This window comes from Macaca fascicularis, chromosome 16, assembly GCF_037993035.2.
Source record: "Macaca fascicularis isolate 582-1 chromosome 16, T2T-MFA8v1.1".
NCBI classification, from domain to species: domain Eukaryota; kingdom Metazoa; phylum Chordata; class Mammalia; order Primates; family Cercopithecidae; genus Macaca; species Macaca fascicularis.
The window spans coordinates 47,729,693-47,752,261 of NC_088390.1; the positions used below are offsets into that span (position 1 = coordinate 47,729,693).

General features: G+C 41.1%; 2 protein-coding genes across 6 annotated transcripts in view; one reads left to right on the forward strand and one right to left on the reverse strand.

Annotated features, from left to right (window-relative positions):
- TRIM37 (tripartite motif containing 37) overlaps window positions 1–9,153 on the forward strand; it is a 140,205-nt gene extending 131,052 nt beyond the window's left edge. For 2 of the 4 annotated variants that reach the window (XM_074019113.1, XM_074019117.1), the window contains one exon: window positions 8,146–9,153. In XM_074019113.1, the coding sequence (XP_073875214.1) occupies window positions 8,146–8,215 (70 nt within the window). In that variant the 3' untranslated portion in view covers window positions 8,216–9,153. The remainder of the gene's footprint in view (window positions 1–8,145) is intronic. The other 2 variants (XM_015437871.4, XM_065531271.2) reach the window with 1 other exon arrangement.
- The window catches only part of PPM1E (protein phosphatase, Mg2+/Mn2+ dependent 1E), a 229,334-nt gene that overhangs the window by 7,915 nt on the left and 198,850 nt on the right, over window positions 1–22,569 (reverse strand). Inside the window, exons 3-6 of one of the 2 annotated variants that reach the window (XM_045376068.2) lie at window positions 12,530–12,729; window positions 8,518–8,706; window positions 5,625–5,768; window positions 4,970–5,063 (exon numbers count right to left, since the gene is read on the reverse strand). In XM_045376068.2, the coding sequence (XP_045232003.2) occupies window positions 4,970–5,063; window positions 5,625–5,768; window positions 8,518–8,706; window positions 12,530–12,729 (627 nt within the window). The remainder of the gene's footprint in view (window positions 1–4,969; window positions 5,064–5,624; window positions 5,769–8,517; window positions 8,707–12,529; window positions 12,730–22,569) is intronic. The other variant, XM_074019137.1, reaches the window with a different exon arrangement.

Sequence of the window (22,569 nt, forward strand, 5' to 3'; positions counted from 1 at the left end):
CGATGTTATAAACGTTCATTTCACTCCTTCCATTCACAAACATATAACCCTCTCATCTTACTCATATCTAGGCTCTTCTCCATTCATTCATTCATTATTTTTATTTTTTTATTTTGAGACGGAGTCTCGCTGTGTCACCCAGGCTGGAATGCAGTGGTGCGATCTCAGCTCACTGCAACCTCCACCTCCTGGATTCAAGCGATTCTCCTGCCTCAGCCTCCCAAGTAGCTGGGATTACAGGCACGCACCACCATGCCCAGCTAATTTTTGTATTTTTAGTAGACAAGGGGTTTCACCATGTTGGTCAGGCTGGTCTTGAACTCCTGACCTTGTGATCTGTCCACCTCGGCCTCCCAAAGTGCTGGGATTAGAGGCATGAGCCACCGTGCCCAGCCCTCATTGATTATTTCTTACAGGAGTCAAGACCATCTTTCCAAGGCCGGGCGCGGTGGCTCAAGCCTGTAATCCCAGCACTTTGGGAGGCCGAGACGGGCGGATCACGAGGTGAGGAGATCGAGACCATCCTGGCTAACACAGTGAAACCCCGTCTCTACTAAAAAAAAATACAAAAAACTAGCCGGGCGAGGTGGCGGGCGCCTGTAGTCCCAGCTACTCGGGAGGCTGAGGCAGGAGAATGGCGTAAACCCGGGAGGCGGAGCTTGCAGTGAGCCGAGATTGCACCACTGCACTCCAGCCTGGGCGACAGAGCAAGACTCCGTCTCAAAAAAAAAAAAAAAAAGACCATCTTTCCCAAGTATGCTTTTGATTTAGTCAACTTCACTTCTATGCTATGGTGCCTCCATAGCCTGTTAGAGCTCATCAAAACTCAATCTATTTAAGCAGAAAATGCAAAAATTTAAAAGAGATATTTAAAAATAAATAAAATCCAACATGGATTCAGTGTCCTTCATCAATTTACTAAAGTTCCCATCCCCTACTCTACCTGACTATATGATTATCATCATTATTATTTTCTGAATTCCACCTCTAAAAATAAATGTGATCTGAGTCACACTGTTCCCAAAAATCTTGTTTTAGTGCTTCAATTAAAAGACTACTGCAACTGTTAGTTTGGAACAGAACATACAAAGATTTGCACAGAGAAAATGTTGCCAAAGTTCTGGCTTTTCACCTGCTCTACTGTTGGGTGTCACATTCATGACATTTCGCCCCCAAATTTGGTAGGAGGGCATGAATATCCATTTCATGGTAGAAATGGCAACATCCTTTTGTCTTCAGCCTCCTCTCTCCATATGTTAGGAAACATATCATGCTTCTGTCAACTTTGGATCATAAGTCTGAAGGGCTCATGGGGAGAAACTGTTGAAAATCTTTTCATTTTTTAAGTATCATTTCTTTCCTGAGTAGAGCTGAACTCTGCCCAGGAGTCCTTTTTCTTGTCCTTTTGCAGCCCCCTATTTTATTCCATGTGGTTTCCAATTCTTTCTCAAATTCTTCAACTTCCTCATCCACTTAAGCTACTGTTTTTTGGTAAATGGCCTAATTTCCTACTTCAAAGACAAGTTGATCAGGCTTGAATTTTCTCAATTCCCCTCCCACTCCTGCCACACACACTCTCTTTGTTTAATCTGTAGCGATTCCCCCATATCAGCTACCATTTTCTCGGGGTAAGCAGTGTCCTTTTCCCGTCCTAACAGTGAGCCTGTGCAGCTGGTCCTGTCTCCCTAGGACTCTAGCTTCTCTACTCTCTCGTCTTCAATTTCTCCTCTACTTGCTGTCTTCCTTTTCCTACAAACATGCTTAAATCTAAAATCTCCTCATCCTAAAAATAGAAACAATAAAAGGGAACCCTTTCCTGAATCAGCTTTTGCCTTAAACCACCACACTATTTCCTTTCTCCCCTTCACCATCAAACTGCCCAAGAAATTAAATCTACACTTGCTCCTTTATGTTACTGCCTTTTCCCGCGTGCCAGATTGTTTGTTGATTAGTAGGTTTTCCCACCTACCAATCCGTCTCATCAGTTAAATTGATACCCTCCTCCATATCCCTTTTTAGCTCTCCTCATCTCTGTAACAAACTCTATGAATGTCTCCCAGCCGCCTGTTTCTACTCTAGCCCAGCTTCCACACAAATATCTTTATAAATACAAATCTGACCCTGTGGCCCCTCTGCATATTCACCTGGTAAAGTCCAGACTACTTAGCCTTGCACATAAGGCCCTTCGCAGTCTGGCAACACTGCTAATCTCTTACCACTCCCATCTCTGCTCTAACCTATACTTGTTGTTTTTCCTAAAACATGCCATGCCCTTTCAAACCCCTGTATATTTATGCTCTCTACCTGTGTAGGGATTTCCTTCCCAGCACATTATCCTCCACATTCAACTCAAAAGTCACTCCATGTATGAAGTCTCCCTTATCCATTCTTAGATTATTTTTTATTATTAAAATAGAGATGAGGTCTCACTATGTTGCCCAGGTTGGTCTCAAAATCCCGGGCTCAAGCATTCCTCCCACCTTGGCCTCCCACAGTGCTGGCTGCCACACCCAGCCTTCTGTCTGAGATTGTCACTTATTAAGGGACATTCTTCCCATCTTTAGTTTTACCTTTTAGAAGAAGAGGCTGGTATCCTCTAGTAAGTTAGTTCTGTAACAAGCATTAAAGATGATCCTCAGTCCTCTGACAAAGACAGGTCAGCTCAGGCGAAACAGGTGTTTGGTTTGAGCTGCCAACCTAATTCACTGGCCACTCAAGCACCCATATAATGATTATTAATGTAAATTGGTTCCACAAATAGTATAGTCCTCTGGTTCAGTGATTTTCAGTCAAGGATAGCATTTGATGGGTGTTGGGTCCTGTTAAACCTACAATGTGCATGATAAAGACTTTTCCCCACCAAGAATAATAATAATAATTCCATAGAAGGGTATATTTTAGAAATGAGAAATTTCCCCTTTTTGGCCTTATTCTAGAGTTCCTAATAAATAACTCCCTCCAGTCTAAGGTCAAGCCAACTCTCAATTTTTCAGGAGGTATTTGTAGACTCTTTTAGCTCTCTATTTCTCTTTCAGCTTTCTGCTCATATTTGGGCCACTTCACAGCTTGCCAGCACCTTCCCAAAGAGTGGGAGGAACTCAAATCAGTGGTGAAAGCTAAATCCTTTCAGATTTTCTTCAGGTTCTGGAATTTTTTGGTGATGATTAAATTTTGAGACTAGATGTGGATTTCAACCAAGTCTAATTACTTCATTTGTTTAGGGAAGCAGAGATTAAAAGCTGCAGTATACATGTAATGTACATATCACCCATATAGATATACATATTGATTTATTCTTTTTTAAAAAAATAGGAAGTGAAGCTAAGCCATGAAGCCTAAAATAATAAACCCAGGGCCCAAAGTGAGACAAAGATAGAAATAGCTTAATTCTTTGAACTAACACCCTTGCATTTTGTCCAGCCAACTTAGCTGTTTAATCTCTATGTTTTAGACTGAGTTTCATTGACTTTCCCCTTCTTTTGAAAAATTTAAGTCCCAGGGATATACGGTTCTTTGAAACCCCAGGGTTATCTGACAAATGACTGTATTCCACATACAGAAAGTAGTTTTCATATAAAAAGCACAATGTTTTTCCTATCAACTTATTCTGTTATTTATGTCATTTTAAAATTCATTGAAATAATTTAGAGGCATAAACAAAATAAATGTGGATAAAATATGGAGAAAGGCTTCCATTCTCTGGAAAATACTGATTTGACCCAAAATGCAGTGAAATAAGAAACACTGTCATTTTTTGTTTTTAAGACAGAATCTTTCTCCCTTGGCCCAGGCTGGAGTGCAGTGGCACAATCTTGGTTCACTGCAGCCTCAAACTCCTGGACTCAAGCAATCCTTCCACCTCAGCCTCCTGTGTACTAGGATTACAGGCACAAGCCACTATGCCCAGCTTTTTTTTTTTTGAGATGGAGTCTCGCTGTGTCGCCCAGGCTGGGGTGCAGTGGCGCGATCTCGACTCACTGCACGCTCTGCCTCCCGGGTTCACACCATTCTCCTGCCTCAGCCTCCTGAGCAGCTGGGACTACAGGCGTCCGCCACCACACCCAGCTAATGTTTTGTATTTTTAGTAGAGACGGGGTTTCACCATGTTAGCCAGGATGGTCTCCATCTCCTGACCTCATGATCTGCCCGCCTTGGCCTCCCAAAGTGCTGGGATTACAGGCGTGACCCACTGTGCCCTGCCTTTGTTGTTGTTGTTGTTGTTTTTTAAGAGATGAAGTCTTACTATGTTGCCCAGGCTGGTCTTGAACTCCTGGGCTCAAGGGGTCTGCCCGCTTCAACCTCCCACAATGCTGGGATTACAGGTGTGAGCCACTGTGCCTGCCCCAACTGTAGTTTGAAGCAGATTTGTGTACTAATGTTTAAAGGCTTCCATAAAATTTAAAATGTATAGAAACTAGGAAATTCTGCATTTCTTGATATGGTTCTCTTTCTTTTTTGTTTGTTTTGTTTTGTTTTTTTTGAGACGGAGTCTCGCACGGTCACCCAGGCTGGAGTGCAATGGTGCGATCTCCACTAGCTGCAACCTCCGCCTCCCACGTTCAAGCAATTCTCCTGCCTCAGCCTCCCAAGTAGCTGGGATTACAGGTGCCCGCCACCATGCCCGGCTCATTTTTTCTATTTTTAATAGAGACGGGGTTTCACTATGTTGGCCAGACTGGTCTTAAACTCCTGACCTCGTGATCCACCCGCCTCGGCCTCCCAAAGTGCTGGGATTACAGGCCTGAGTCACTGCGCCCTGGCAGTTCTCTTTCAATAATGGAATTTAAGTATATAAATGTACAGGTTTAACTAAATCAAACAATTAAAAGAGACATCCAATTATTATTTTAAAGAATAGTGAGCATTCTGGTAATATAAATTATCATCTCAGGTTCCCTGTATCAGAGTTAATACAGGACAATGAGCTAGAAGAGGACAGTTTGGGGAAACAAAAATTTGTTTTTCCTACCAATAGCTCTGGAGACTGACAGACTTCCATTCACCCTCCAGGCACCAAACCAGACTACGCAACCTCCAAGGGCCTCAATTCGCTGCTTTTCGTCCTAAACAGCAATGCAATAAAAAGAAGCAAATAACTGGATTCAGGATTTATTCCTTTACTTTAACAGTAAACAACAGATATAATACTCATCAGCTCATGAAAAGGTTCTCCTTGTTTCTCCATTGGAGGGTGAGCACAGTTGCTGATGTAATAGCAATAACTGTAATAATTAAGGGAATCCTGGCCGGGTGCGGTGGCTTACGCCTGTAATCCCAACACTTCGGGAGGCCGAAGCGGATGGATCACCTGAGGTCAGGAGTCCAAGACCAGCCTGGCCAACATGGTGAAACCCCGTCTCTACTAAAAATATAAAAATTAGTCAGGCATGGTGGCGCAAGCCTGTAGTCCCAGCTACTCAGGCGGCTGAGGCAGGAGAATCGCCTGAACCCAGGAGGCAGAGGTTGCAGTGAGCCAAGATCACGCCATTGCACTCCAGCCTGAGCAACAGAGCGAGACTCCGTCTCAAAAAAAATAAATAAATAGTAAGTGAATCCTAATCAATAACTAGAAAATCTAAAGTAATAACTAGAGCATGGGCTCTATTAAAACAGACCATACTTACCTCTCTGTCTGGTTTGTGTGGCTTCATTAGTTCAACAGCTTGACCCTTTCTCACAAGCATAACCTGGGAATCACCCACCCAGGCCACATGTAGCATGTTGCCTCTGATGAAAGTCACCACTCCTGTGGTCCCACATCTTAAGCTCTGAAAATAGTTTAAATAAAACTAGACTCAGTGAAAAGAAATAGATACAACATTCTTATTGAGAAGCAATTTATAATTAATATAAGCTTTTCAGCTGGGAGCTATACTATTAATGGAATTTCACACATATACAATAATTCATTGTCTCAATGCATTTTTATATGCATGTATGTATTTATATATATATACACACATAAGTCCACCTGATCTGTGATATGCAGTGCAGGGATGATTATTAATTCTACTTTAAATACAGATATGAAAACTATGGCAGGTTATGTGACTTGCCCAAGGGCAGGTAACTATTAGTACATAAAACAGAATTGAAATTATTTTTCCTCCCAGTCAAGCACCAAATCCTCTATACCAATCCTCAGAGTAAAAATTCTGCTCTCCATTTCATTACTGACATTGTATTTGTTCAGTGGGAGAGTCCTAGCTGTACGAAATGATATATAAAGCATGATTGGTACACAACAGATGCTCTAATCTCTGGAAATTAAGCTAAGGAGCCAAGAGACAGCTTACGTTCCCTGGAGTACTAAGATGCTTATACCTTTAAAAAATATCCTCCCGACAGTATTTTTAGAGGCCTTTGCTTTTGGAACATTGCATAAAGAACTAACAGCCTGGAATTTCACCGCAGTAGCTACCACTGTACTTAAAGCTCTTGATCCTACTATACGAAAATGACATCCCCATTTGACATGAGTCACCACCAAATGAGCATGACTTTCTGTTACTAAGGACCTGGCCTAAATTAGAACCAATGCGTCAGGGGTGGTAAAAGGCCTCTTGTATCCAATGAGAAAAACAACTTCTCATTTCCCCTATATAGGGAAAGTTTGTTATAAATCCTCACCCACCAATAAAATATCTTCCCACACAGAATGTTCAAAAACTCAGCCCCCTAGAACACATGATAAACACACTTCAGTGCATATGCCCTGGAGAGAACAGGAGGCAGGGCTGCTTCACAACAGGAATAGCTGCTTTCTTCCCAGTGGTTAGCGGCACACGGAAGCATACGAAGGAGAAAAGGGGCTGCTGAGACAAACCTAAATTATTCAGAACTATTGACAGAACTGAGAGACGCCAGGGTCATTGACAAAACAAATGAGGTAAACATGGTCAGAAAAAAAAAAAAAAAAAAAAACAATTTTGAGAAGACAGAGGAAAAAGAATAGAATAGAGGATAAAGAAGACAGAGTGATTCTCTTTGTTTCATATTGGTGATTACAGGTCACCTCTCAGGGGCCCGCCGTTGTCCTCAAATCAGATGATAAAAGCCTGCAGCTTCAAGAGAGGCAGAGCCAAGCAGAACACAGGTCCTCAAGAGACTGGGAGCTCTGAGGTCAAGAGCAGCTTGATTCTCCAGCACCACCTCTTTGTGTGGACTCTACTGGTTACTGTTGGATTTGCATATTAATCCAAATTTAGGGGAGGGGAGAGATTAAGAATAATTCTCTTTCTTAATACCAAATAGGTCTGAATTATTGTTTCATTAATTCCAAGCCCCATTATTGCTTGTAGCATAACTATGCTATCAAAAAAATGGATTAAATGATTACCCTGATCTCTTCAAGCCTATTTTAAAAAAGAGTTAATGTGCCGGGCGCGGTGGCTCACGCCTGTAATCCCAACACTTTGGGAGGCCGAGGCGGGCGGATCACGAGGTCAGGAGATCGAGACCATCCTGGCTAACATGGTGAAACCCTGTCTCTACTAAAAATACAAAAAATTAGCCGGGCGAGGTGGCGGGTGCCTATAGTCCCAGCTACTCGGAGGCTGAGGCAGGAGAATGGCGTGAACCCAGGAGGCGGAGCTTGCAGTGAGCCGAGATTGCGCCACTGCACTCCAGCCTGGGCTACAAAGCGAGACTCCATCTCAAAAAAAAAAAAAAAAAAATTAACTCTTTTTTTTTTTTTTGACTTAAACATTAACTCTTTTTTAAGTCACAGTGCAGGAGTCTTATTTTTTGTCTATCTACTTCTGTAATTACTTTTAAAAATTAAAAATTATTTTCTTTCTATTCACCCCCAGTTAAAAATTCAATATAGAACACTGTAGTTAATTATGTACCAATACCCAGAACAATAATTAGATTTTATTTTATTTTATTTTTTTTACTTTTAGACCTTAATATAGAGTCCTTGCCATTTATTCAAAGTAAAAAAACTTAGGTCTGATTAACCTTCGCAATGTAGGACATGAGCTCTGACTTTTCTCCCTTATTAAGAGAAAAATCAGCTCAAGGATCATTTAAGGATTCACCCTTTCCAAGCGAATTTTCCCTCAAGAGATACACAGCAAAACACTGCCTACCCATTTAGAACCAAATGTATGGAAGTAATCCCAGTTTCTGTTTCTTTTTTAGACCATTGTTTTATTCACCATATCCAGATCTTGTCAGCAAGAGTCTGCTTAGAGAGATGGTCCTGGTGTGAACCTGACAGGCAATGGTGAATAAAAGAAAGATGAAACTCACCTGCCAAATCCAGCAATTATTACAGAAATGAATCCAGAAAATTACAGCTTGAGAGTTTCTATACAGTACATCATTGTACCCCCTGAAACTATTCCTGAGGAGGGATTTAGAACTACAACAGAATCCAATACTATGAGTCAAGAATACAGTTTGGATAATGTCTGCCCAGAAAGAGAAAATCTAAATAGCCCTTTAACCACACAGACCAAATTGAGCTCAGCTAGTGCATTTCTAGCTGGAATTTGTGAGAAAGGGGCATACCTCCCTGGCTGCTTTCTGCACAAACCGCTCATCAGTGACCCGGAAGGCCCTGCACAGGGCCTCAGCAGGATCATGGGGGAACATCTCCTGGCGGACTAAGTTAACGTGGAGGTGAATGGAGGCATAAATAGCAGCATCTACTCCCCCATGGCCATCAAACACTGCAAAGTAAGCTTGTTCTTCCTGGTCCTGTCAACGGAAACACAGAACAGTTAAGGGAGTTGGGTACAGCATGATTCAAATGAACCAATCTCCTGGCATCATTGTTGCCCATCCTTTCTCCTCCACTGCATTTGTCATTTGGAATAATGAGACTAAATGTTTTCCTTCTCTAACATGCCTGATCAACTGCTGAAATACCTACAATATTAGGGCATCTGTGTTTACACACCAGAACACTGGAACACGTCATGCCCAATTAGTTCAAGCTGAAGTGCCCTCTCTCTGTGAAAGTTGTTGTCTTGTACCATGGAAACCACCCACGTACATTTGCTTCAAAATTGCTGTTACAAGTTGGGGGAGGGGGAATAGGTAGGGTGTGAGAAGGAACTGAACAAAAGCAGCTCCAGATTGAGTGATTTTTTTCAAAATGAAAGTACTTGAATAGCAAAATTAGAACCTGAGAACAATAGAAAATATCTGGTCTTCCAACACAAGGCCAATTAAATTCAAGTTTAAAATATATAAAGATATGAAAGCATAAACATACTTCTAAACCATAATACCTTCCTCATAAATCATTCCCAGTCACACTGCATTCTCACCATAAATAGCACAGCATCTCTAAACTAGTTTACCAAACTTGAACCACATCAGATGCTCAAATGCCCTGTGTGGCTGACCACTTTGCCTCACCCCATGGTCTAAGATTTTAGTTTCACGTTTCCTTGCAAAGGCAACTGCCAGAGGAGGATCTTCCAACTCTGTGCTTTGTCTTGACAAAAGAAGCCTAATCATAAGATTCCACATCAACAATTAAGCAGTTTGCTGCTTTATCATCTGCTCAAGTGTTTAAATCTCAGATCTGTCTCACTTATAAGATCTGCGACGCACTGAACTCACACTGAGTCCTGAGCTCCCTTCAGGCAAACAGTATGTAATAATTTTCATTTGCAAGTCTTTTGACTTCTTTTTCCTAGGCTCTAAGAGCCTTAGAAGAGTCCAGGCCTGTCATTGATTCTTAAGCGAATCATGTAGTTTTCTCATCTGTTAGGCAGGGACGAGTTGCTGTCTCATGGGGATTTGGAAGGGCTACTAATATAACAAGTATATCTGTACTTTGAAAAAGTTATTTTTATTTATTTATTTTTAGAATCAGGGTCTCACTTTGTCACCCAGGCTAGGGTAGAGTGGCATGATCACAGATCATTGTAACTTCGAATTCCTGGGCTCAAAAGATCATCCCGCCTCAGCCTCCCAAGTAGCTGGGATTACAGGCAAGAGCCACTGTGCCCGGCCGGCTGAAAAAGTTACTTTTAAAAGGGTATATTACATTCACAAAAGTATCAAATATAAATGTCCATAGAATAGTAACCAAAATATTATGAAACCTTTCTCTAACACACACATTACAATTAGTTCATTTAGCAACTTTAGTGCCATTAAGAAAGGATTAAACAACTCTCTAGAAATAATACTGGCTGGGCGTGGTGGCTCACACCTGTAATTCCAGCACTTTGGGAGGCCGAGGCGGGCAGATCACAAGGTCAAGAGATCAAGACCATCCTGGCCAACATAGTGAAACCCCTTCTCTACTAAAAATACAAAAATTAGCTGGGTGTGGTGGCACACGCCTGTACTCCCAGCTACTCGGGAGGCAGGAGAATCTCTTGAACCTGGGAGGCGGAGGTTGCAGTGAGCCGAGATCGCGCCACTTCACTCCAGCCTGGTGACAGAGCAAACGAGACTCCGTCTCAAAAAAAAAAAAAAAAGAAATAATCCTGACAGGTAGTATTTCTATCTCTACTAAAGCAGTACTCATTTTTAAATAATTCGAAATAGCACCAGAAGAAACAAAAGGAAGCCAAATGGATTTCTTTAAAAAATAAAAAATGTATAGCTTCTTTTTAAAAAAACAAAAAACATTCACTGATGTTTTTCCTATTACAATAATGTATGACAATTCAGACTAATAACAAAGGAAAATCACCAATAATTCCACTATACACAGATAACCAGTCTTCTCTATCTCTATATATATACATACATATATATATAAATGAAATTAGGATCAGAATGTGCATGATATTTTATAGCCTACTTTTTGTCTTTTTTTTTTAAATTTTATATTTTATATTTTGAGACGGGGTCTCGCTCTGTCACTCAGGCTGGAGTGCGGTGGTGCGATCTCGGCTCGCTGCAAGCTCCGCCTCACAGGTTCACACCATTCTCCTGCCTCAGCTTCCCAAGTAGCTGGGACTACAGGTGCCCGCCACCACGCCCGGCTAATTTTTTGTATTTTCAGTAGAGATGGGGTTTCACCGTGTTAGCCAGGATGGTCTTGATCTCCTGACCTCGTGCTCCGCCCACCTCGGCCTCCCAAAGTGCTGGGATTACAGGTGTGAGCCACTGCACCTGGCCTGTCATTTTTATTATTGGCATTTCCTCATCTCACAAAGATTTACTTAAAGACATTGTTATAAATGGCTTAAAATATGCATCTTATATGAGCATATCATAGTTATTCCCTTTCATGATTTAGATAATTTTCAATTTATTATAAACAATGTTGTAAAAACATTTATGTCAAACAAAACATATGCCTAAGACTTTTCTGTATTTGTTTTCTCATAATAAAGAATTAAAAGTGAAATGACCAGATCAAAGAGTGTGAAAATTTATTAGGTTCTAAATATGTGTTGCCGTATTGCTCCCACAATCTGTTTCACTATAGCAAGGTGCTCCTTTCTGAGTTAAGTCCTCTGGGTTAATTTTGAAATTAGGAGGCAAAATAGAAACCAATCAAGTCAACAAACAACAATAATGCCCTTAAATATGAGTATAATCTTCAAATAGGTATAGTGATATAAGGATTGTTTATCACACAATCCTTCTGGGTTACATTTGCATGGCCATGTTACTAGAAACAAAGACATCAGTTGATCTATCTTTATAACATAAGCACCAATTACCAACTTGCCATCATTGCTGATTAGACCTTGACAGTAAGCTAAAATTTAAATTTAGCTGCTAAATAGAGGAAATATTGTGCTTTGTATAAATTACTACATTGTAATTTTTAAGTTATGGACTGAGTGAAGAAAAGAGGCAAGTGACAGGCAAAGGAAACAAACCTACTTCTGTTTGCATTAACATAATACATTTAATAGAAAAAGAAAAAGATAACAAGAAAATAGTTATTAAGCTGCCAAGGCTCATATGGATCCAATTTGTCAGATACAGAGATTCATGAAATATAATTTCAGCTACTTTCCTATCTCAGAGACCAAGATTTTAAAAAGAAAATCACATGAAATAAACTGCATCAGTCTTAAATCTTCCTTTTGTGTTTGTGTTGCTTTAGCAACATAGTAATGTGAGAACTTAATACACCATTTGATTATACTATAGAAATAGTTTGGGTTTTTTGGTTTGGTTTACAAAACAGCTTCATTGAGATGTAATTTAAAAAATTTTTTTTTTTTTTTTTTTTTTTTTAAGAGACAGTCTCACTATGTCTGTCACCCAGGCTGGTCTCAAACTCCTGGTCTCAAGGAAAGTGACACAAAAGACTACCTTGCCTCCATGGAAGGGAACTGAGTACCTGGGAGGCAAGGATAAGAGAGACATTTTTATTTTCCCAGTTTTGAACCATGTGAACGCATTACCTATTCAAAAGAACATAAAATAGTTCCTTTTCTGTTGCAAATTTGTGCCACTTTGCATTTAGCGCTACTCTAATCTACCAAAGATACAATTAGAAATATATCAGAAGTTTTCCTTTTCTAACAGGACCATGAAGGTGTTTGTTTTGTCTTTAAAATCTCACTGACTCTCCGGAAGTGCCCTTTACCTCTAGGTTGAAGAGCATATTAAAGTCAGGAATGCAGACATGTTTGTCCTCCATTTTCCTGCGCATGTTTTTGATGGCATGGATTGATGTCTCATAATAAAGCTGGGGTCTCCTGCGGAGGGGGAAGTCTTTCACCCAGCTGCAGCAAATCTCGTGTAGTTTGCTGAAGACAGAACGGGCCAATTTCACTGTCTCAATCTCTGTGAAAGAAACACAGAAACCCCCAATGAAGAGCCTTGTAAAACTGCTTTTCACTTCTCTGCTTGGTAAAGACAGAAGTAGGTCACCTTAGTCAAGTTCCTCCTTAATAGAAGAAATTCATCCTTCTCAAGAAAAATGAAATGCTGCTTCTGAAGAGAGAAAATCACAACCTATCTAGTAGAAAATCATCAGCCTGCAGCTGCCACTAAATATTCTTATGTCATGAGGAGAAAACCTTTGGCCAGGGCTGGACCTATTCCTGGCTTGATTTCTTCCAGCTGGAGAAGTGCTCTCACCACACTGCTCCCTAGTTCCCAGCGCCGGTTCCTTTTTGGTTGTTTGCTATGGTTATCACCAGGAGAGCCAAGCCTCCTATGCTTAGAAAAATAAGCAGTGATTAACACTACTTCCATAGTCCAATTAGCTGGATAAATACTGTGTTTATTGGAATATGGAAGGCCTATGAAAACAGCCCACTAACTACAGAAATAAGAAGGGTGTATGTTGCTTACCATTTGTCTTTGTCCTCTTTCTCCCTGACTTCTTCCTTTACATCCAATTCCTTTTTCTCCTATAAATGATCATTTGTAACTGAATTGTGTGTATATATATATATATATATATTTTAAATTATTACTATTATTATTATTATTATTTTTTGAGACAGAGTCTTGCTCTTGTTGCCCAGGATGGAGTGCAATGGCGCTCTCTCTCAGCTCACTGCAACCTCCGCCTCCCAGGTTCAAGTTATTCTCCTGCCTCAGCCTCCCAAGTAGCTGGGATTACAGGTGCCTGCCATCACGCCCGGCTAATTTTTTGTATTTTTAGTAGAGTCGGGGTTTCACCATGTTGGCCAGGCTGGTCTTGAACTCCTGACCTCAGGTGATCCACCCACCTTGGCCTCCCAAAGTGCTGGGATTACAGGCATGAGCCACCACACCCGGCCTGTTTTTTCTGTTTGATATATTTGTTTATTAAAGTTTTAGGCCATAGTTTAAATAGTTTAGCCAATAGGTTAGCAAATGAGCTAAAACTTTTATACGACTCTAAGGAAAATGTACTTAAACTCTGTCTATGCGTGTGATCCTAGATAGAAAAAGACAGAGAGCAGCCAGAGGAGCAATACTAACAGGTCTCTTGACCCTAAGCCTACCGCTTCACCTGTGTTTACCGCTTCACCTATTGGGTAGAATTGGCAAGCTGACTTCTGAGGTAGACATGTACCCTCAGTAGATGGACAGATGTGTAAGCCTTTTAAGCAACACTGAATGATACTGAAGAGATTGTATTTCCTATCACTGAACCCTCCACTCAAGTTGTCCTCCACTTAAGTTGAGCTACGGAAATAACCAAAGAGAGATTAGGTTTTCTCAGGCCAGTATTTTAGAAGTTCCTCTTACATCTCAGGTGAAAAAAAAAAAATCGAACTTAAATTTTCTTTTTACTGAACTAAATCAGATACAGCTTGACAGCCTGAGAAAATAAGTGCCAGATGGCAATGGCTACACATGCCTCCTCCAATCTAGAATACAAATCCCAAAGAAGAGAGAGACTATATGTTCTACAACAGCCTGGGACCTGGACTACCAATTTCATTCTCAGTACTGTCTTTGCCTTAATCTGTGACTACATTTACCTCTTTTCTTATTCAAAATTATTTTTTAAATGACTGTATTAAAAAAGCTGACCTCAAGTTTTTGTCCTTTTTTTCCTCATTAACATAGCACAGGGTAGTAAATCCTGTCTTGTGGTTTTGTCTCTTTTATTTTTATTTTTTATTTTTTCTGAGACAGAGTCTTGCTCTGTGGTCCAGGCTAGAGAGCAGTGGCGCAATCTCGGCTCACTGCAATCTCCACTTCCTGGGCTCAAGCTATTCTCCTGCCTCAGCCTCTTGAGTAGCTGGGATTACAGGCCCCCACCAACACGCCTGGCTAATTTTTTAATTTTTTTTTTTTTTGGACAGAGTCTCCCTCCATCACCCAGGCTGCAATGCAGTGGCGGGATCTTGGCTCACTGTAGGCTCTGCCTCCCGGGTTCACGCCATTCTCCTGCCTCAGCCTCCCAAGTAGCTGGGACTACAGGTGCCCGCCACCACGCCCGGCTAATATTTTGCATTTTTAGTAGAGACAGGTTTTCACCATGTTGGCTAGGATGGTCTCCAACTGGCTGGCCTTGAACTCCTGACCTCGTGATCCACCTGCCTCAGCCTCCCAAAGTGCTAGGATTACAGGTGTGAGCCACTGCGCCTGGCCAATTTTTTTTTTTTTTTGAGACAGAGTTTCACTCTTGTCACCTAGGCTGGAGTGCAATGGCACATTCTCAGCTCCCTGCAACCTCCGCCTCTCAGGTTCAAGCGATTCTCCTGCCTCAGCCTCCCAAGTAACTGGGATTACAGGCGCCCGCCACCACACTCAGCTAATTTTGTTGTATTTTTAGTAGAGATGGGGTTTCACCATATTGGCCAGGCTAGTCTTGAACTCCTGATCTCAGGTGATCCAACCACCTCAGCCTCCCAAAGTGCTGGGATTACATGAGTCACCATGCCCGGCCTTTTTTTTTTTTTTTTTTTTTGAGACGGAGTCTCGCTTTGTCGCCCAGGCTGGAGTGCAGTGGCCGGATCTCAGCTCACTGCAAGCTCCGCCTCCTGGGTTTATGCCATTCTCCTGCCTCAGCCTCCCAAGTAGCTGGGACTACAGGCGCCGGCCACCTCACCTGGCTAGTTTTTTGTATTTTTTAGTAGAGACAGGGTTTCACCATGTTAGCCAGGATGGTCTCGATCTCCTGACCTCGTGATCTGCCCGTCTCGGCCTCCCAAAGTGTAGGGATTACAGGCTTGAGCCACCACGCCCAGACTTTTTTTTTTTTTTTTAAATAAGAGTGTCTCTCTCTGTTGCCTAGGCCGGAGTGGGGTGATGCAATCACAGCTCACTGCAGCCTCAAATTCCTGGGATCAAGCAATCCTTCTGCTTCAGCCTCTCAAGTAGCTGGGATCACAGGTACATGCCACCATGCCTGGCTAATTTAAAAAAAAAAAACAAACTTTTTTTTTGTTAAGATGGGGGTCTTACTATATTGCTCAGGCTCATCTCAAACTCCTGGTCTCAAGTGATCCTCCCACCTTGGCCTCCCAAAGTACTGGGATTACAGGCATGAGCTACCATGCCTGTCCCTACTGTTAGCATTTTTATATAACTGAAAACCAAGGGTGAATTTAAAAGAGAAAAGATAAAGAGCAAAGACAGCCTGTGGAGGTATATACAAGAAGGAAATTGAGGTCAATAGACAATCCAATATTTTGATTGTTGTAAGCAACTACAAGTTTTATTTAAGCACTAGCTTGCCAGAGACTATTTCTTCCAGCCAGCAATTACTTGCTTGTATGACTGCCACCTATCTGGTCTCTGCAGCAGTATAGGGCCCCAGATGCAGACCCTGAGATGGACATGTCCTCATCTGACATAGCTATTAACAGAGGATTACAAAACAATCAAGTGAATTTAGAAACTTTGAGGGAGAATTGGGTAGGGTGAAACAACATATTAACTATCAGGATAGTTCCCAGATAACAATATAAACTATTATATCATTCTTTGGCTTGTATATTACTCTTATATAGATCTGCATTGTCAAGTACAGTACCTACTAACTACATGCGGTTATTTACATTTCTTTTTTTTTTGAGATGGAGTTTCACTCTTGTTGCCCAGGCTGGAGTGCAATGGCATGATCTCAGCTCACCGCAACCTCCGCCTCCCAGGTTCAAGCAGTTCTCCAGCCTCAGCCTCCCAAATAGCTGGCATTACAGCCTAGCTAATTTTATATTTTTAGTAGAGATGGGGTTTCTCCATGTTAGTCAGGCTGGTCTCAAAATCCTGACCTCAGGTGATCTATCTGCCTTGGCCTCCCAAAGTGCTGGGATTACAGGTGTGAGCCACCACGCCCAGCCATGGTTATTTAAATTAATCAGTAGGGTGCAGCGGTCCCAATGTGCCAACAGCTCCAGCTACCTGGGAGGCTGAGGTGGGAGAATTGCTTGAGCCCAGGAATTTGAGGCTATAGGATGACGTGATAGCTCCTGTGAATAGCCACTGCACTCCGGCCTGGCCAACATAGCAAGACCCCATCTCTTAAAAAGTAAGTTAAAATTAAATAAAATTTAAAATTCAGTTTTTCGGTCACATTAGCTCTATTTCAATTGCTTGATAACCACATGTGGCTAATGGCTCCTACATAGGGCAACACAGGCAGGGAACATTTCCATCATTGCACTGTCTATTGGACAGAGCTGGTATAGACAGATTAAACTGATTAGAGGAAGTAATATCAGTTTCCTCTAACATTTGGTAAATCACTAGATCTGTTCATACCACTCCCAGTTGCTCCTTCCCCTGTGTCCCCATTATACTTTGTTCACGCTGTCTATTAAAGCTCTTAACTACTTTTGGTAATAATAAATAACATTTATTGAGTATCTGCTACATTCCATGCCTCTAGAACATTTCACAAATAGGTAACATCATTCTCAATCCTAGGTTTATCTGACTCAAAAGTCCATGTTCTTCATCTCCAAATTAGACTGCAGATAGCGACTGTCTTAATTGCCCTTGACAAGCCATAATATAGTACCTAGCAGACAGCAGGGTATATATTAGATGCTTGTTGAAAAAATAAATATGCAAACTGTCACATAAATTGAATAACCATTAAAATATTAAACATTTATATGCTTCTTGATTGTGTTCTGCTTCACTCATCTCAGCATCTATTTCTATAATGCTACCATTCTCTTTAAGTTACCATAACTTTAAAATTTTTTAATATCAGGAGGTCTAGTTTTCCTATCTATTACTCTTAATTTTAAAGGATGTCACTTGGTTTTTGTGTTTATTTTTCCAGGTGAACTTTCTAAACATTTTGACAAGTTTGGTCAGAAAAACCTGTTGCTATTGTGTTTGGGATCACATTAAATTTAAAGATTTGGAAAAAATATATATCATTTTCATATTAAGTCTATTCCAGGAAAAAATTGTATTTTTTTAAAAGTTAAATCCTTTTTATGTTGCTCAATAGAGTTTTAATGTAAGTCCTTCATATTTCTTAATCACTTTATTCCTACTTATTTATTTGCCATTTTGAATCAGACTTTGCTTTATTATAATTATTTTTCTTTTCATACCGAGCTAATTTTTGTATTTTTAATAGAGACGGAATTTCACCATGTTGGCCAGACTGGTCTTGAGCTCCTGACCTCAAGTGATCCACCCTCCTTGGCCTCCCAAAGTGCTGGGATTACAGGCATGAGCCATGTCCCGGCCAGAACTTTGCATTTCTTTTTTTTTTTTGAGACGGAGTCTCACTCTGTTGCCCAGGCTGGAGTGCAGTGGCGCGATCTCGGCTCACTGCAAGCTCTGCCTCCCGGGTTCACACTATTCTCCTGCCTCAGCCTCCCGAGTAGCTGGGACTACAGGCGTCCGCCACCACGCCCAGCTAATTTTTTGTATTTTTAGTAGAGACGGGGTTTCACCGTGTAGCCAGGATGGTCTCAATCTCCTGACCTCGTGATCCGCCCACCTCAGCCTCCCAAAGTGCTGGGATTACAGGCGTGAGGCTTTAATTGTTATTTAAAACTACCAAACATTGCTCTTTCTTCCAATAACATTTCCTTCTTTCTTTATCTGAAACCCTGTGATTCGGGTTTAGCCAGTTAGAGAATCCCATCCTTTGGCCACAGTGATTAGTTCAGGAATGGGAAACCATCCAAGTTGGACCAATTAGAGTAAATCCTGTGGCTTCTGTAAGAACAACTGAGAAAATCTACTCTTGTTTTCCTGCTCAACTTGAGTTTGGACAGATGAAGACCTGGATTCCCAGCAAGTCATACTGCCACCTCATGGAACCTGAAGACAAAATCAAAATGAAAGAAAGTACAGCTGAGAGTTGGAGAAATGCCAGGTTCTGTTGAGATCATTTGAAGCCTTGAATCTGCCTGTGTATCCCTTATCCTGGAAGGTAGTCAATGCATTCTGTTTTGCTGAAGACAACTGAAGCTGTGTTTGTAATCATGTACAACTGACAAATTCCAGAATACACATTAAGCATAAACGTGACATCCAAGATATATCCATCTAGGCCTACTTTATAAAGAATATTTTAAAAATTAGGAATGATATTAAATTTTATCAAATGTTTCTTTTGGCATCTTTAGAGATTACTGCTTATTTTTATTTTCCCCTATTAATATATAAGTTGTGATATAGACTTCCCAATATTTTGTTCTTGAAGTTTTGCTCACTGTTGTTTCCCCAGTATTATTCATATATAGTAGCATATATAGTAGACCCTCAATAAAATATTCAGTGAATGAATTAACTGCTATACTCAATATACAAATATTTTACTTAAGTTTTTTTTTTTTTTTTTAAGGCTGGGCACAGTGGCTCATGCCTGTAATCCTAGCACTTTGGGAGGTCAAGGCCTTTTTTTTTTATTTTTATTTTTTGAGACAGAGTCTCGCTCTGTCACCCAGGCTGGAGTGCAGTGGCTCAATCTCAGCTTGCTGCAAGCTCCGCCTCCCGGGTTCACGCCATTCTCCCGCCTCAGCCTCCCAAGTAGCTGGGACTACAGGCATCGGCCACCACTCCTGGCTAATTTTTGTATTTTTAGTAGAGAGGGGGTTTCACCGTGTTAGCCAGGATGGTCTCGATCTCCTGATCTTGTGATCCGCCCACATTGGCCTCCCAAAGTGCTGGGATTACAGGTGTGAGCCACACACTCAGCCTTTTTTTTTTTTTTTTTTTTTGAGATGGAGTCTCACTCTCGTTGCCCAGGCTGGAGTACAATGGCACAATCTCGGCTCACCGCAACCTCTACCTTCTAGGTTCAAGCAATTCTCCTGCTTCGGCCTCCCAAGTAGCTGGGACTGCAGGTGCATGCCACCACTCCTGTCTAATTTTTGTATTTTTAGTAGAGAAGGGGTTTCACTATGTTGGGCAGTCTGGTCTCGAACTCCTGACCTCAGGTGATCCACCTGCCTTGCCCTCCCAAAGTGCTGGGATTACAGGCATAGCCACCACACCCAGCCTACTTAAGATTTTTTTATGTTGACAACTAAGACTGGTCTCTCATTTCCTTTTTTAGTCTTGGGTGGGTTCTGGTATCAGTGTTATATTATGCAAATTTTCCTTCTTTTCCTGTGCAATTGGAGCATTCATTTTAAAAAGGATTGGGACTGGGCACAGTGGTTCATGCCTGTAATCCCAGCACTTTGGGAGGAAGATTCTTGAAGGAAGAGCAAGACTCTGTCTCAAAAAATAATAAATAACTATACAATAAAAAAATAAAAACCATTGGAATTATCCGCCTTTGATCATTTGAAAATGTTCACCTTACTTGTAGAGTCACCTACTCCATAGCCTTTTGTGGGGATTGTTCCTTGATAACTTTCTCAATCTCTTTCTTCTTAGGTAACCTTTGTTAATTTTTTTTTTTTCTAGAAAACATCCAGGTTTTCAAATTTATTTACAAAAACTTTTTATTATTCTTTAATTTCCTCTGTATTAGTGATCATTTTCCCTTCTTGTTTTTAATTTTTATAGTGGGCTGGGCTTAGTGGCTCACCACTGTAAACCCAGCACTTTAGGAGGCCAAGGCAGGAGGATCACTTGAGCCCAGGAGTTCAAGACCAGCCTGGGCAACATGGCGAGACCCTGTCTCTACAAAAAATACAAACATTAGCTGAGTGTGGTGTGCATGCCTGTAGTCCCAGCTACTCATGAGGCTGAGGTGCGAGGATCACTTGAGCCTGGAAGGTAGAGGCTTCAGCGAGCCGTGATCATACCACGGCCCTCCAGCCTGGGTAACAGAGGGAGACCCTCTCTCTCTCTCAAAAAATAAATAAATAAATAAATAAATAAATAAAAATAATAATTTTTACACTGTGATATTTCAAATTGGTTTTTGGGTTCTTGTTGTCATTGTTTGAGACAGGGTCTCACTCTGTTGACCGGGCTGTAGTACATAGCTCACTGTAACCTTGAACTCCTGGGCTCAAGTGATTCTCCTACCTCAGCCTCCCAAGTGGCTGGGATTACGGGTGCATGCCACCATGCCCAGCTAATTTTTAAATTTTTTGTAGAAATAGTGCCTCACTATATTGCCCAGGCTGGTCTCAAACTCCTGGTCTCAAGTGATCCTCTTGCCTTGGCCTCCCAAATCACTGGCATTACAGGCATGAGCCACCATACCTGGCCCTCAAATTGGTTTTAGGTTGTCTGGACAAAAGGTGTATCTACCAAACTAAATGTGTACCAAGTGAGATATCCAAGGTCACTTAGCAAACATTCTGTCAGGGATAATGAAAACATGAAAAGAACTTTAAGGATTTTTTTTTTAAGTCTGTTTTTGGAAACAACCAAGAGGAGAGACAAAAGGCACTTCAGTGAGGACTTTAAGCCAGTGACAGCAGGCCTTATTCAGTATGCTCATTTCCTTCTCTGATGTTTGGATAAACACAATATGCCCCATAGAGATTCTCTGTGGTGCAGTTCACCCTGAGTGATTGGGGCTAAATAAATACAGGATTTCCAAATAGTTTAGAATAATAGTAGATCAGTCTGAATCACAGCAGTCGCATGGAGACAGTACTAGGTAATCTCTTGGAAAAATAAAAAATCAGAATAACCAATTATGTCCACCAAAAGAAAATGCTTCATTTCACTTTTTCTATCTTACAGGGATCAAAAAATTCTTCCAAAGTGGGCATGTAGGACAACACTCCAATCTTTCTAGATTAAGTATTCTCCTTCTGCAGGGAGTAGTGTAAGACATCAGTATATAAATAATTGCTGCTTGAAATGGAAAAATAAAGTAAAAAAAGGGATGCGAAAAAGTGAAAATTGTCCGAAGTAGCAGTCCACCCCCTCACAGCTGTAAATTACTCATCAGTCATTAATGTCATTGTTCTGAGCTGGAGCTGAATCAGCTGTTACCCTGGCTGGAGTGAAGCAGAATTTAATCTATCTTTTCATCATAAGGCTTTTATTCTATGCATCAGTAGCAGAGGAAAGACCAATGCTTTATAGCAAAAATTCTATCCAACTTGACTCTGGAACAATTTGGTTCTAGGTGAATCAGTTACTGTCAGTAAAAACAAGAAGAGTGATTCCTTCCTTGCCAATATTCTGTCACAATCTACAGAGATAAAGGAAGAACAGAAATGTTTACTTTTATATCTGCCTCACATTCTCTGGAATCCAGCTACTCAGATTCATTAATATATGCTTTGCTCCATATATATCATGTTTAAAGGCAAATGCTTTAAATAGAACAAATCTGAAATATTAAACTTTCTTAACAATTTTGAGTAGTAATTCTCTAATTTTTATAAAAATATTTTCTTTGATCCTGTCAAATATGTATAAGCCTAAGACATTAATAAACATGACTTCGTTAAGAAATAGAGCCTCGGCCGGGCACGGTGGCTCAAGCCTGTAATCCCAGCACTTTAGGAGGCCGAGACGGGTGGATCACGAGGTCAGGAGATCAAGACCATCCTGGCTAACACGGTGAAACCCCATCTCTACTAAAAAATACAAAAAACTAGCCAGGCGAGGTGGCGGGCGCCTGTAGTCCCAGCTACTCGGGAGGCTGAGGCAGGAGAATGGCGTGAACCCGGGAGGCGGAGCTTGCAGTGACCTGAGATCCGGCCACTGCACTCCAGCCTGGGCGACAGAGCGAGACTCCATCTCAAAAAAAAAAAAAAAAGAAAGAAAAAAGAAATAGAGCCTCATAATTTATCTGGAAAAAAAGGTACAATGATCTATGCAATTAAATCACATTTG